The sequence below is a fragment of the Tetrao urogallus genome (genome assembly GCF_951394365.1).
Source record: "Tetrao urogallus genome assembly, chromosome: 24".
Classification (NCBI taxonomy): Eukaryota; Metazoa; Chordata; class Aves; order Galliformes; family Phasianidae; genus Tetrao; species Tetrao urogallus.
In genome coordinates this window covers 5,381,759-5,394,624 of record NC_136837.1, presented here as the reverse complement: position 1 = coordinate 5,394,624, position 12,866 = coordinate 5,381,759, and the positions used below count along the sequence as shown (strand labels likewise).

The 12,866-nt window shown below is 51.0% G+C and overlaps 1 protein-coding gene across 1 annotated transcript; it reads right to left on the bottom strand.

Annotated features, from left to right (window-relative positions):
* Positions 1-273: 273 nt before the first annotated feature.
* FKBP5 (FKBP prolyl isomerase 5) lies at positions 274-10,751 on the bottom strand (the record flags this gene model as incomplete). Its single annotated transcript, XM_079546563.1, has 10 exons — positions 274-1,138; positions 2,363-2,602; positions 3,074-3,259; positions 3,798-3,881; positions 4,728-4,818; positions 5,363-5,519; positions 8,876-8,986; positions 9,573-9,719; positions 9,839-9,983; positions 10,647-10,751. 10 exons carry the CDS (start codon positions 10,749-10,751, stop codon positions 1,055-1,057), a joined length of 1,350 nt encoding a protein of 449 aa, XP_079402689.1. The 3' UTR covers positions 274-1,054.
* Positions 10,752-12,866: the final 2,115 nt, after the last annotated feature.

Here is a 12,866-nt window from a genome sequence, read left to right as displayed (position 1 = left end):
CACCCCAAAGGAAGACCCCAAAGCAAGACCCCAAGCAGCACCCATAGGGGCATTTCAAAGCAGAACCCCAAAGCAAGACCTCAAAGCAGCATCCAAAGGTGCACTCTAAAGCAACACCCCCGAAGCAGGACCCCAAGCAATACCCCAAAGCAGAATCATAAAGTAGCACCTCAAAGCAAGACTCCGAAGCAGAATCCCAAAGCAGGACTACAAACAGCTTTCCAAAGCAGGACCAGGCCTAGAAGACAGCAATAACTCCATAACACACTCAAACTGCTGCATCCCCTCTGGGATGGAGCAGAGAAGCACTTTTTTATTTTAACCAATTTTTTGTTTTTTTTCAGTTCTTTATTTTCCAGCTTCCAGTGGGTATTACAAAGACCAGACAGTAAAAATAAAAACTTGAAAGCTGTTCTCTGCAGGCAGTGCCCACATCCTTTCTCACGGGGCTGGCTGGAGGATGGCACCGTGCAGCACCGGTTCCACGAGAACCTCCCCTTTGCTCCCTGACCACTGCTTCTCTCCTTTTTTTTTTTTTTTTTCCTTTTTTTTTTTTTTTTTTTTTTTTAATTATTTTTGTTCCTATGGGCCATGAAACCTCTGTTGAAAAATTTGAACAGGGAACACAACCAGTGAGCACAGTGGGGTCCGGACACCCTGTTGCAGCTCCCCCAGCCCTACAGTGAGAAGAAAGAGGAGGAAGGCAGTGCATGAGGAAGGCTTTATTGCATCCTGCCACACTGCTTCCACATCCCAGTTGCTCCCAGAGGACATAGAGCAAGGTGAGCCTCCTGAAGCCAGGAGTTCCAGCTTTGATTTCTTTGTCCCCCACCCCTGCGAAGGCGGTTGTTCCACTGGTGGTGGTCCCACACCATCCAACTGCTCGCAGCTGGCAGCAGCACCGGGCTGGTCTGATCTCTGCGAGGCACTTTTGCTTCCACAATCACACAAACTGGAACAAACTTTACAAGGAAACACCAGCAGGTCCTGAGTCCTGGCAAAGTTCTTGGCACAGGCTGAAGGCAGGAGGCTTGTCCTTCTGCCAGCACCTCCATCATACGTGCCCCTCTGTCTCTTTGCCTTCATCACATGATGCTGTCACTGCCTCTTTTTCTACTCTGGTTTTGCTGGCTGCTTCCTGAAAGAGAAACACAGAGCGAGAAACAGGAATGATGGGCTATGGAGCTGCAGTCCACGTGCTGGGCAGTACCTGTGGTCTATACATGGAGATACAGCTGCAGCCCATACACAATCTATTGGTGCAGCCCATACACAACAAACTATAGCTGCAGCCAGACGCACGGGTGCAGGACAACATCCTGCAGCCCGCGTACAGCTGGCAGCTGAGCACAGCCCTGCTCCCTACCCACCTCCTGGTGCTGGGCCACAGCTGCTCCCTGTCCACTGCACTCACATATTCCACCGCCTCATTTTCAGACACTGGTTCAGAAGAGATTATACCAAAAATGACTCACACAGACTGCAAAGTTGTCCTCTCCTGTTATGGTACACTGTGCATTGGTTTTTGTTTGAAGGAATTTTGGATAAGAGCCTATTACAAGAAAGCGATCTCTTATATAAGCAGAGGAGCAAAGTGTTGGGTTATATGATTCAGGAAATTCATACTATCATGTCTCAAACTCCCCCCGGCCTTGCCAGAGAGCGGCTGACATTTTGCTTTACCCATGTCATCAATCGCCACAGGCAGGGGACAGCAGCTGGAGCACAAACACCAAATCTGTTGCCAGCTGTCACGTGCCCATGTCCTAAACACTTTAATCGACAAGTGAGCACCTGACAGCAGCTTCTGCGTGCAACAGACCAAGAACCAAGGGGTTCCTTCCCATGCTGCTCTGTCAGCCCACACACAGTCTATAGCTGCAGCCCATTCAGCCCTACAGCTGCAGTCCATAAGTGAACTACAGCCACAGCCCACACAGACCTATAGCTGTGGCACATATACGACCCTCATGGCCTGAAGTTGCACCAGGGGTGATTCAGGTTGGACGTTAGGAAATACTTCTCCAAGAGAGTGGTCAGGTGCTGGAAAGGGCTGCCCAGGGAGGTGGTGGAGTCACTGACCCTGGAGGTGTTCAAGAAACATTTAGATGTTGTACTGAGGGACATGGTTTAGTGGAAAATATTGGTGATAGGTAGATGGTTGGACTGGATGATTTTGTAGGTATTATCCAACCGTGGTGATTCTAAAATTCTATGAACTCATGCATGACCTACAGCTGCAGCCCACGCATGACCTGTAACTGCCATCCAGACCTCCATCCTTGTCCCAGTCTCCATTTGCTCTGTTTCAGCCCCATCACCATGCTGAGCATCCCAAACCCAACCTCCAGGCACAACAAACCTTTGCATCCCTCTCAGCAAACTTGGCAAACATGTTGGCGTAGATCCTCCTGTCCCGCTCATTGTGCTCCTTTGTCTTCTTCTGGCAGACGGCAATCTGCGACCTGGCTGCTTTGTTCTGTGGGTTCACCTCTAGCACTTTCTGAAAGTCACATTTTGCCAGCTCATACTCGTTCATCAGCAGCCGGGCCTCACCCCGCCGGTACAAGCCCTTCTCGTTGTCCTGGTCCAGCCCCAGCGCCTGCAAGCACAGAGTTCTCCAGAACCCAGCAACCCTCAGCAGCGTGTTCACTATGGATACTGCAAGCTTTTGTGCCAGCTTCATGTTATTTCCTTATAGTGAAAGCTTCCTGAGAGCCACAGATGCGTCTCATTGGTATCTTCCATTTGAGTTAAGGCAGCAAGCCTTATGCAATGAAGAACCAGAGGCAAGATTCCTAAATTTTGGTGGATGCCTAATTCTGAAGACACCCAAGGTCAGGGCTGGATGGGGCTCTGAGAACCTGACGGAGCTGTGGGTATCACTGTGCAGCTCAGGGAGTGGGACCAGATGGCCTTCAAAGGTCCCTTCCAACTCAAACGATTGTAAATTTGAGCCTTTTATAAAATAGTTAAGTGTTCTTAATGGCACCAACACAGTGCCCTTTGGAAACTGCTGCGAAGACAAACTGAATAGGAAAGGAAGAGTAAAACAAAAGTTGTGCTCCCATACCTTATCACAGCACTCAACAGCTTTGGTGTACTCGCGCAGCTTCAGATAGCACATGGCCAGGTTGAGGAAGGCAGCCAGCAGGAAGGAATCGGAGGCTTTTGACTCCTTCTCTGACAAGCCATACTCCATCTCCAGCCAGGACACGATCTTCCCATACTGAATCACCGCCTGCAGGTATTTGCCTTCCTGAGATGGAGCAAAAACAGGATACGGGGAAGGGTTTAAAAATTGAAAGAGGGGAAGTTTAGGTTTGATGTTAGGCGGAGCTTTTTACTCAGAGGGCAGTGAGGTTATCCAGCACTTCTGCCCAGAAGGTGCCCCATCCCTGGTGGTGTCCTGAGGTGGGGAGGAAGGCGGCAGGGCTGCGAGGGCCCTTCTGACCCAACCGTTCCATAGTTTCATGATCTTTAAGTTCTCATTCAACCCAATCATTCCACGGTTCTATGATTCTACTTTATGAATCCAGACTCAGAAAGACAGTGGATCTGCTGAGGACAGCAAACAGCTGGGCAGGCAGGAGTGGATGAGGCTGCATGGCCCCAGTTGCTGCGTTGCCTATGGAGTGTATTTGTTACGCAGGGAGAGGACTTGGCAGAGGACTGGCACTTTTTGGGAGGGGACATTTCTGACATTTTTACTCCTTGAAGACCCAGTGAGGTGAACTAGGACTTGCTCCAAGGGCCCAGCAGTGCAAGCTCCCTGCTTCTATCCAGGTGTCACAAACCTTGAAGTACATTGTCCCCTTCTCCTTGACGATGGCAGCCTGCTCCAGCTTCTCTTTGGTGTCCATCTCCCATGACTCTTTGGCCTGCAAAGACAAGCTCAGAGCCACCACCCCAAGGCATAGCAGCAGTTGCAGGGTGGGAACAGCGCCAGATCAACACACCATGCAACTCCAAAGCTCCAGACCCACCTGCATGCACACCCTTAGGAAGCAGTAAGAAGAGCAAAATTAATGGGATGCCACAATCCAGGCAGCCCCAGGAAGCTTTGGAGGATTTCTCTTTAATAGAGTGGGGCTCAGCAAGGTGGTCTTGCACAGGGCAGAGTGCTAAATTTGAAGGAGTGGAGCAGATAGGGAATAGGAAACATTCATGGAGCACACAAAGGGCATGCCTTGGGGTGCAGAGTAACTACTGCAGGGATGGGATGTACTCTGAGCCCAGCTATACAGCATGATTTGTCCACTGCGGTACACACATAGCAACCCCACAGAATGAAAAAAAAAAAAAAAAAGGAAGATCTCTCCCCAGCATAGGGTCTTGGCACTATCCCTGCTCCAGCCAAGGTTAGGGACCCAGCAGCACCTGCCCGATCCCTGTGCTGTCCCCAGTCCCTGTCCCCATCCCCAGCCCCTCCAGCATTCACCCCAACCCTCTCCCATCAGGACTCAAATCTTAATATTTTTTTTTTCTGTGCAGCCCAAGGAGATAGAAAAAAAAAAAAAAAAGTACAAAAGGAACAAGGTTAGGAACAAATAAGAGGACCAGCCTTGGAGCTTGGCCAGAAAAATGAAACAAACCAACACACAAGAACAAATTAAGAACACAGCGATCCTTGCTGACGTCTCCACTTCGGCAGGGGCTGTGGCGCAGCCAGGCCAGGGACAAAGGGTGAGCACAGTGTGGGGAGTGTGGGGGAGTCCTGCCCTCACCTTCTCAAAGCTTTTCAGCGTGACCTCGTACACCAGCTCAGCGTTCGCCTGAATGCCGTACTTGGGTTTCCCTGCCTCGCCGAAGCCGTACCTGTAGGGAAGAAGCAAGAAGCTTTCGGGGGGGAGGTCAGGGCACCCACAGCCTCCCCCCGGGACCAGCCTCCCCCCAGCCCCTTCCTCAACCAGCATCTTTAAAAAGCAGGAGGAAAGGTAAATCCCCTATATCTTCATTTTAGCAAGCACACAACCACATGGCTTGCTGTTCTCACAACCAGCTCCATGCTAATGCTGTTGGGTTGGAGTGCTATTATCCTCCAGAAGCAAATATATGCTGCAGCATACAATGCATTACACATGTGCATCTCCAGATGCACACAGGTGCACCAGACCTGGCTTTACACAGCTTTCATCATGCGTCAGGACAAGGAACAGTGATTTCCTGAGCTCCAACAGCTGGATAAAACCCCTTTCAAGTACCTGCCTCCCACTTACCACTCTGGCATTCCCTGCTGGTGATACTAACATATCCCGGAGAAGTTCTGTTGGCACATTTGCATTTTCACAAATGCTCCAATGGCCTCCAATGTTGGAAGTTTCAACCCTGCACCGAGCAGCATGGGCGCAGAATCCCTTACCGTGGCCCTAGGTAGAGGACACAGTGCTCTCCCCTCTGCATCTTCTCCAGCGCTTTGTCAATGCCAATAGGGATGTCGTGGTCCTCTCCTTCGCCCACCACAAACTTCACATCCTTGCAGTCAAAGCGGGTTCCACCACAGAACCCTTCCAGGTGAACTGTGGGACAGAGTGAAGACCACAGGCAGTCAGCACCGTGTAGGCCCTGAGCCCTGTGGCTCCCCATAAACCATTTTCCAAGGGATTTTGCATATAGGTGGCACTTAAGGAAGCGGGAGCAGAGATGGGGCAGTTCCATCCAGTGACCGATCACAAGACCCCAAAATCCCACATCCTCCCCCAAGCTGAGCCAGAGCCTCGGAAGCATCAGGGGAGACAGTGAGCAGAGAGGGGTGGGAGGGCTTGAAGAACATTGCTAAAAAGCAGTGCAGCCATATCTCATCCCAGCAAGGACCAGACAACAGATAAACATTATGACTAATATGTTCCTCTTGTGCCGCACTGCACGAGTCAGCCTTACTGGAACTGGATACTGCTCCTGGCACACTGCCACGTGGAGTTTATCACGGTGATTACAGATCTCCTATACTACACTGTACGCTTGCATTACACCTCGAAAACAAGGCCATGTTCTCCTGCCTCTACTGAACCGAAAGTACAAAATAAACATTTATATTTTTTGTCTTCAACCAATAAGCACACTGTTCCAGCCCATGGAGCTGGAGAACGAACAGCAGACCCGGCAAATTTGCCACCTGGTGCTCCTGGCATGATTTCCACCCTGAGATCGCTCCTCATTTATTCAATCCTGAGGATGGTGTGCGCCTGGGGGACAGCGGGTGTTCCCTGCACTCAAAGCAAACAAAATAAAAGCAATCTCATAAGACACTCCCACCTACTGCAGGAAAACTCTCCAAAAGCTTTCAACAAGGGAAAAAAAAAAATCATGGTTAGGCATTAATGCTTCCAAAAGTGCTTAAGTATGTTGCAGCTGCTCACTGCTGCAGAACCCAACAGCATGGATGGATGGACATGAGCTTCTCACACGCACGCTGCTGAGAAGCCAGAAAGGTTTCTACTGCCAATATAAATGTCAGTAAAATGGGGAGAGGTGAGAGCCTTGGGAAGAAATTAACCCCTTTTCTAAGTGGGGATGATTTGGCCATTCATTGATGCGCTGCCGAGGACAGCACTCTGCTTTGTGCAGCCAGGCTGCATGATGGAAAACACTCCTGCAAATCCATGCCAGGGCTAAACCCTGCTGATCTCCTTGGGAAAATGGAACGTTCAGCCTAAAGCACAAGCAGCCCACCAACCTCACGGCTCCTTGCTGTCTCTGCTTGTGTTTTCTGCACCCATTGTCCGTGGCCCTGCACCAAGCACACGGCACTGCGGATCCCTGGGTCACCTGTCACCAGCAGAACACAGCAGTGATCCCACAAGCCCACCTCACAACAGTATGCCCAGAAGAATATGAGCTCCCAGCCCTTGCTTCAAGAGAAGCAGAAGAGTTTTCCTTCTATTCTAATTGTACACTAGCAACGGGGAAATCTCTGCTCCGGTTTCTAGGAGCATTTCAGCGCTATCTGAAGCAGGTCAGCTGGCTGCGGTTGCTCTTGGATTACAGCAAGAAAAGCCCCCGCCGGGCTCTGCACATCCCTTCGGCTGCAGTGCTGACTTATTGTTCTCCCGGTGCCTGCAGTGATTTTGTTTTTGAAGAGCTCAGAACACAGTGTACCGAGTGCGGCTGGCACATGAACTTGATGTGCTGACAGCAATTTGTACTCAGATTAAAATGGAGAGGAGGGGGAGGGGGTGGGGAAAGGTTGTAACAAAAGCTGGAATGTGGGATTTTGACTGCAGCCCGTGTTTTAGGAACTGGACCTGCAAACTACAGCCTGTAAAACTCTAACTGATAGAACTGCTTATGAAACTCCAGCCTGGAGGTGCTCGCCCTGGTTAGTGCACATGTTTCCCCAGCATGGTTCAAACAGAGGTTTCGGGCACCTGGGAGCTATCCCTGATGCTGGATTTGGTGGGAAGGAGAAGAACAGAGAGGTGCCTGTGCACTCCCATAAACCAAAGCTGCTCCTTGGGGTCCCACCTCTGCTGCTGGGTGACCCTGCAAACCAGCCTCAAGCAAAGTACTCCGAGGTAAACAGCAATGCATTTGAAAAATAAAAAACCTCTCTGCACCCAAAACGTTTCCCTGCAAGGCTGCCAGGTTGGCTCACTGCTCCTTTGCATCTTTTCTCCTTGGGATGCATTTATGGTCTCTGGCCACAGACCGCAGGTTGGTGCAAAGGACCCGTAGCCACCTTGGCGCAGTGCTCCTGCTCTACGCAGCACTGCCTCCGAGGGAATTCATCTCTATTATCCTGACTGTGTGTGTGCTCCTGCTCTCTGTGTTTGCTTGCAACCAAGCATCCACTTGAAATAGGAACAGGTCAGCTTTGAGGTGCAGAGAAACGCAGCCCCACACAGAGCTCCAGTGTTAAAAAGGCAGGAGGAAATGGGGCCAGTTGTCATTTTGTTTAGCCTGTTTCTCAGGTTAACCTCAGAGATGGGGAAGGCAGCCTGAAACCCTACTCCCAGCAGGGTCCAGCCATGTGATAGGCAGATAGATCAGCATGAGACAAGAACATCTTCTTAAGAAAGTCTGTGAGAGGAACAGACAGTGAGTTTTGTAAGTTCAGATCTAATTTCACCTTCACTAATGGAAGTTAATTGGACCCTTTTGAACGAACAGGAGCTCTGGAATGGGGATAAGAAACTAGATGTCTTACAGAGATGGCATGTTAGTTCCACTTCTATGGCTGAGTTGTTCGCAGCAGGAGAAACAAAAGCCTGGCTCTCCCCACCTGAGTAAGATGCTTGCTCCATAAACGTGACCAGAATCACTCAGTCCCGCTTACAGAGAGGGAGCGAGGAACTGGACAGAATGAACTGCAATGCACTACGGACCACACTGAATCCACAGACCCCTTTTGTGTTAATTCATCCCCCATCAGCTACGACCAGAAGTTTGAAACTGTCCTCTGGCCACATGAGAAGGAAAAGAGCCCATGCTGCAGCGGATGCAATGAAAACCACCAAAACAGCAATAAGCGTCGCAACAAGGAGACCAGAGAGGCTGCTGCCTCCTCCTCTGGACAAAAAGATGTGCCCAAGCACCCGGCAAGCTGCACACTAAGTGAAAACCTCGGTAATCCCAGTGCTACAGGCTGAAATCCAAATCACAGCCTGAGTTTTCAGCATCCACCTCACTGGTCCTGGATACAACCACATCCTGGAGCCACTCATAGACAAGGGAGGGGCAAACAAAAAAGAAAGAGGCTGAGCCCAAGACCCCATAGGGACTGGAGAAACAGAGTGCGGTCCGTCCTTGAGCAGTGGCTCCATCCCCAGCTGGCTGCTCCCGCAGCTCAAGGTTTTCCAGTAAAACCCTCCGAGCCAGCAGTTCTGGAACAGCTGTCACATGCTGTGCCAAGGGCAGCTCCCAACCCAGTACTCACTTTCCACTGTAGCACCTTCGTTGGGATTGGAATAGCCTTCTCCTTTCCTCTTGATCCTCCGGATGATCCCTCCATCCTCAAACAGGTCCTCGCCTTTGAAATCAAGCAACTCTATCTAAAGGATTAAAGGGAAGGTAGGCAGAACTGTGGGTGGAGAGGAAGGAGAGGAGAAAAGCAACAGAAAATCCACAAAGCAACAGTTCATCCCCAAGCCGGAGAGCCAAGCAAACTAATTCTGTGCTCAGCTGACAAGCAGAAGTTGCCCATAAAAGCCAGCTCCAAGCCACAGCATAATACACCCAATTTATTAGAAATTGGGCCACATCCAGTACCTGAAGTGCAGCACAAAGTAACAGCAAAACTGAGTTTATTAATCCTGCAGGGCAGAGCGCAGTCGTGGCTGAGAGGTGCAGGGGGAGTACAGGAGCAGATTTTTAACCCCTGGAGGTGTTCCCGAGCTGTTTCCCCACTCGCGTGCCTTTGCACAGCCAGGCTGTGCCGGCTCTCCCCACAGGGCTGCTCCCCACCGCAGACTCTCGGCTCAGACACACATTGCTGAAAAAACACTGGCATTGGTTCCTGGAGCAGAGGGACACGTTTCAGGAATGCAAGCTGTTTTTTGTTTGGCTTTTTTTTTTTCCTCTTTCTCAGAGCTGGCTGGCAAGGCAGAAAGCAGAGAGATCTCCCAGCCCTGTACTTGCCTCAAAAAAAAGGGTGGCATTGGAGGGGATTTTAGGAGCACTGCCAGCAGCCCCGTAGGCGTACTCCGGTTTGCACAGCAAGTAGCAGACCTCACCCTTCTTCATGGTAGCAACCCCGATGTCCCATGCCTTGATCACCTGGCCTGGGAGAGAGGTGGCATCAGGAAGGAACCCAAAAAGAAAAAAGAAAACCCACAAGAGCAGGACCCCAGAAAGCTGTTCCTTAATCCCATGGGGACACGGGAGTCCCTCGTCCCCTTACCCTTGCCCAGGCTGAAGATAAAGGGCTCGTTGCGGTCGCGGCTGGAGTCAAACTTCTTGCCATTGGACAGCTTGCCCTTATAGTGCACATACACCTTGTCTCCAATCATAGGGAACTCATCCTCGTTCCCGGGTCTCTTGATGATCTACGGAGAAAATCCACCCACAGGAAAGAGTCTGCGCTGAGCTTAGGATGCACATATATCCATTATAAAAAAAAAAATACAGGCATGTGTACACATTTAAACCCTCTCCTGCAATGCTGCCCTAACACAGGGGAAGGCAGTAGGCAAGCCATCTGATTCCTAAAACCCAGCCCCACACCAGTGCAGTTCCCCCTGCACGGGGCTTTACTCATGGGGGTGTGTTGTTTCACTCCTCGCTTCTTGTCAACACTTGTTTTTTCTTCTTTTATATTGCTACAGCCTGGAACAAGCAGTTCCCAACAGGGGAGGATGCTATTATTAGAGGGAAGGTCCTGTTCAGCTGGAGAAGAGCAAGTGCTAGTAAGCAGAACTATCCAGAAATGGCCCCGAATGAGAACCAGGAGCTGAGAGGCAGACTGCATGACCTAAGTAATGTGCTCTTTCTAATGTCTGTGAGTCACACACAAAAATGCTTTGTGGATTTGAGGCTAATAATCTGATTAGAAACACAATAGCAGTGAAATTCATTCAGCAGACTGAAGCCGTGTGCAGTGTGTTCGCTCCATCCTTTGATGCTCAGAAGTGTCCGTCTCACCAGGAATACAGGGACAGAACACGGCCCCAGGGCCATGACAAATGGCCACAACTGCAGGTCCCACTCACCTTCAGCACGCCGCGGTCACGGGTAGGTGTGATGTCCTCCCCACGCTCCGCCAGCGCAGCTGCCTGCACCTCACCTTCAGGCTTGGTGGCCTCGTCAGTTGTCATTGTCCCCAGGCAGAAGCAGCACAGCTAGGGAGAGGATGGAGGGACAGGAGGAGGGGGAAAGGGTTAAGAACTACAGAGCCCTAGTGCTGCTGGCCGTGCAGGAAGTTTAGAGAACATCTCAAGCATGCAGAGCGGAAAATCCCTTCCCAGGGGCCACCCAAGCTCAGCGCTGTTGAACCACAAGCACACGCAGCTCCAGCGGCAGGCACTGAGCTGCCCTGGCAGCCGGATCCACGCTGCGGCACCATGATGGAGACAGTCATGTCCTGCTAGTTCTCACCCCTGGGTCCTCTCACACTGCTACAGAGAGTCTCCCAGAAAGGGTTTTACCAACAAAATGCGCCAACAGGTCAAAGGGTGCCGACCAAGGGGCTCCCAGTGCACAGCATAATGCAGGAGCTCGGCGCTGTTGGCTGCACCCAACCTACTGGGGCCTTCTGGGGGGACGCTCCACCAGCACGACTGCAGTCCCAACAAGATGCTGGCCTTCAGCCCAAGGAGTAATAAACACCAAAAGAGAGATTTCAGGCACCTTTATCAGCAGACACCACAAAAAGTGGTGAAGCTGAGAGGCTGAGATGCTCTGAGGGGAAAAGCAGAGCCCTCAGAGCTCTTCCTTCCCTCAACTCAGCCCCTCTTATATGCTGTCTGAAAGTTTGCACAATGCTGTGCTTCGAGCTACGCCACGCACTGATGAGGATTATTTTCCACGAGGAACGAGTTCCTGTTCCGTCAGAGGCTGCATTATTCTTAAGTGAATGGCCCAAACCCAGGCATGCATCGTTCCTCTTGCCCAAAAAGACCCAAAAAGGTGCTGAGGCTGTGGGTCAGCCCTGATGCTGTGGATTACCACATGGTCTCACCCCAATGGGAAGACGTAAAGGCAAAGCAGGGCAGTGCAAACACAGTGCCAACAGAATTCCAACAAAGAATATCTGCTAGAAGACTCCAAGAAATGAGTTTCTGGGGCAAAGTGCTGCCCAAAGCAGCAACTGTACAGGAGAAGAGTGTGCTGCAGCCAGCCGACCGTGCCCACATCGGTGGCACTGAACATTTTGCTGAAACAAAATACAAGCAGAACACAGTGCAGTTTGCATGGGGAAGCACTGCAAGGACACGATGCAAAACCCATGCAGCCAGGCACCTGAACTCTGTGTAGGCTGCTGCGTGCCTTGCCACAGCGATGGACAGCCACGGCTTTCATCCATGGCAGAGCTGGACAAACGCTGCCCAGTGAGAACATAAATGCTTCTGGTTGAGGAAAAAAACCATTTCCCGATGACTTCCCTTAGATGGGATGACTTGTTTTGGTCGCTACACTACTGTGCAACACGTAATCAAGGAACCATACAACACAGAAATAGAAAGCAAGGGTTTTTGAAACATAAAACAGATCTATAAAAGTCAGTGTAATTGCCAAACTTTCCCACAGCCTTTCGTGTGGAAGCTGACGCCAACCAACATTAGAAATCATCCGTTCGAGGCCTCATAAACAGCAAAGAAAGGATGTTTTCAGCCCCCCAGGCAGATCAGTCACACTGCGAGAACAACTGCGCCTGGGCTGAGTGGGACAAACCCAACTCCAGCCTTCCCAGCACAGGAAACCAGCAAGACACAAAGGGCTCCACGAGGAAGGAGTGAACAGAGAAAGAAGAGAACTGCCGCTGCAGTGCCCCGTTACAAGTCTTTGGGGCTATGTCTGATGAGATGCTGCATTTGCTCCACTTCCCCTGCTCTGCAGAGATTTTGGATGGCAACCCCTAAAAGCACTAAGAGCACTGGTGCAAGGAGGGCAGTTGGGAAGCTCAGGGTATTTCTACATCGCTTTCAGCTGAATGGCCCATCCTGCAGCATCCATCAGCTTCCCACCTCCTGCTCTAAGGTGCCCTGCATCCAGCCCATGTGTTCCTGGCTGCAGCCACCAGCACACTGCACAGCAGAAATACAGCAAGACCTCACGGAGCTCAGATCATCCCCATCCATGTATACAAAGAACAGCAAGCCTTCCAAAGCCTGTTGAGGCAGAGCTTCCCTGGGTGCATCAAGCGTCACCATGGGGGCACAGAAGATGGCTCGGGAGATGCCAGCTCTGTATCACCAGTCGCCAAATCCCAC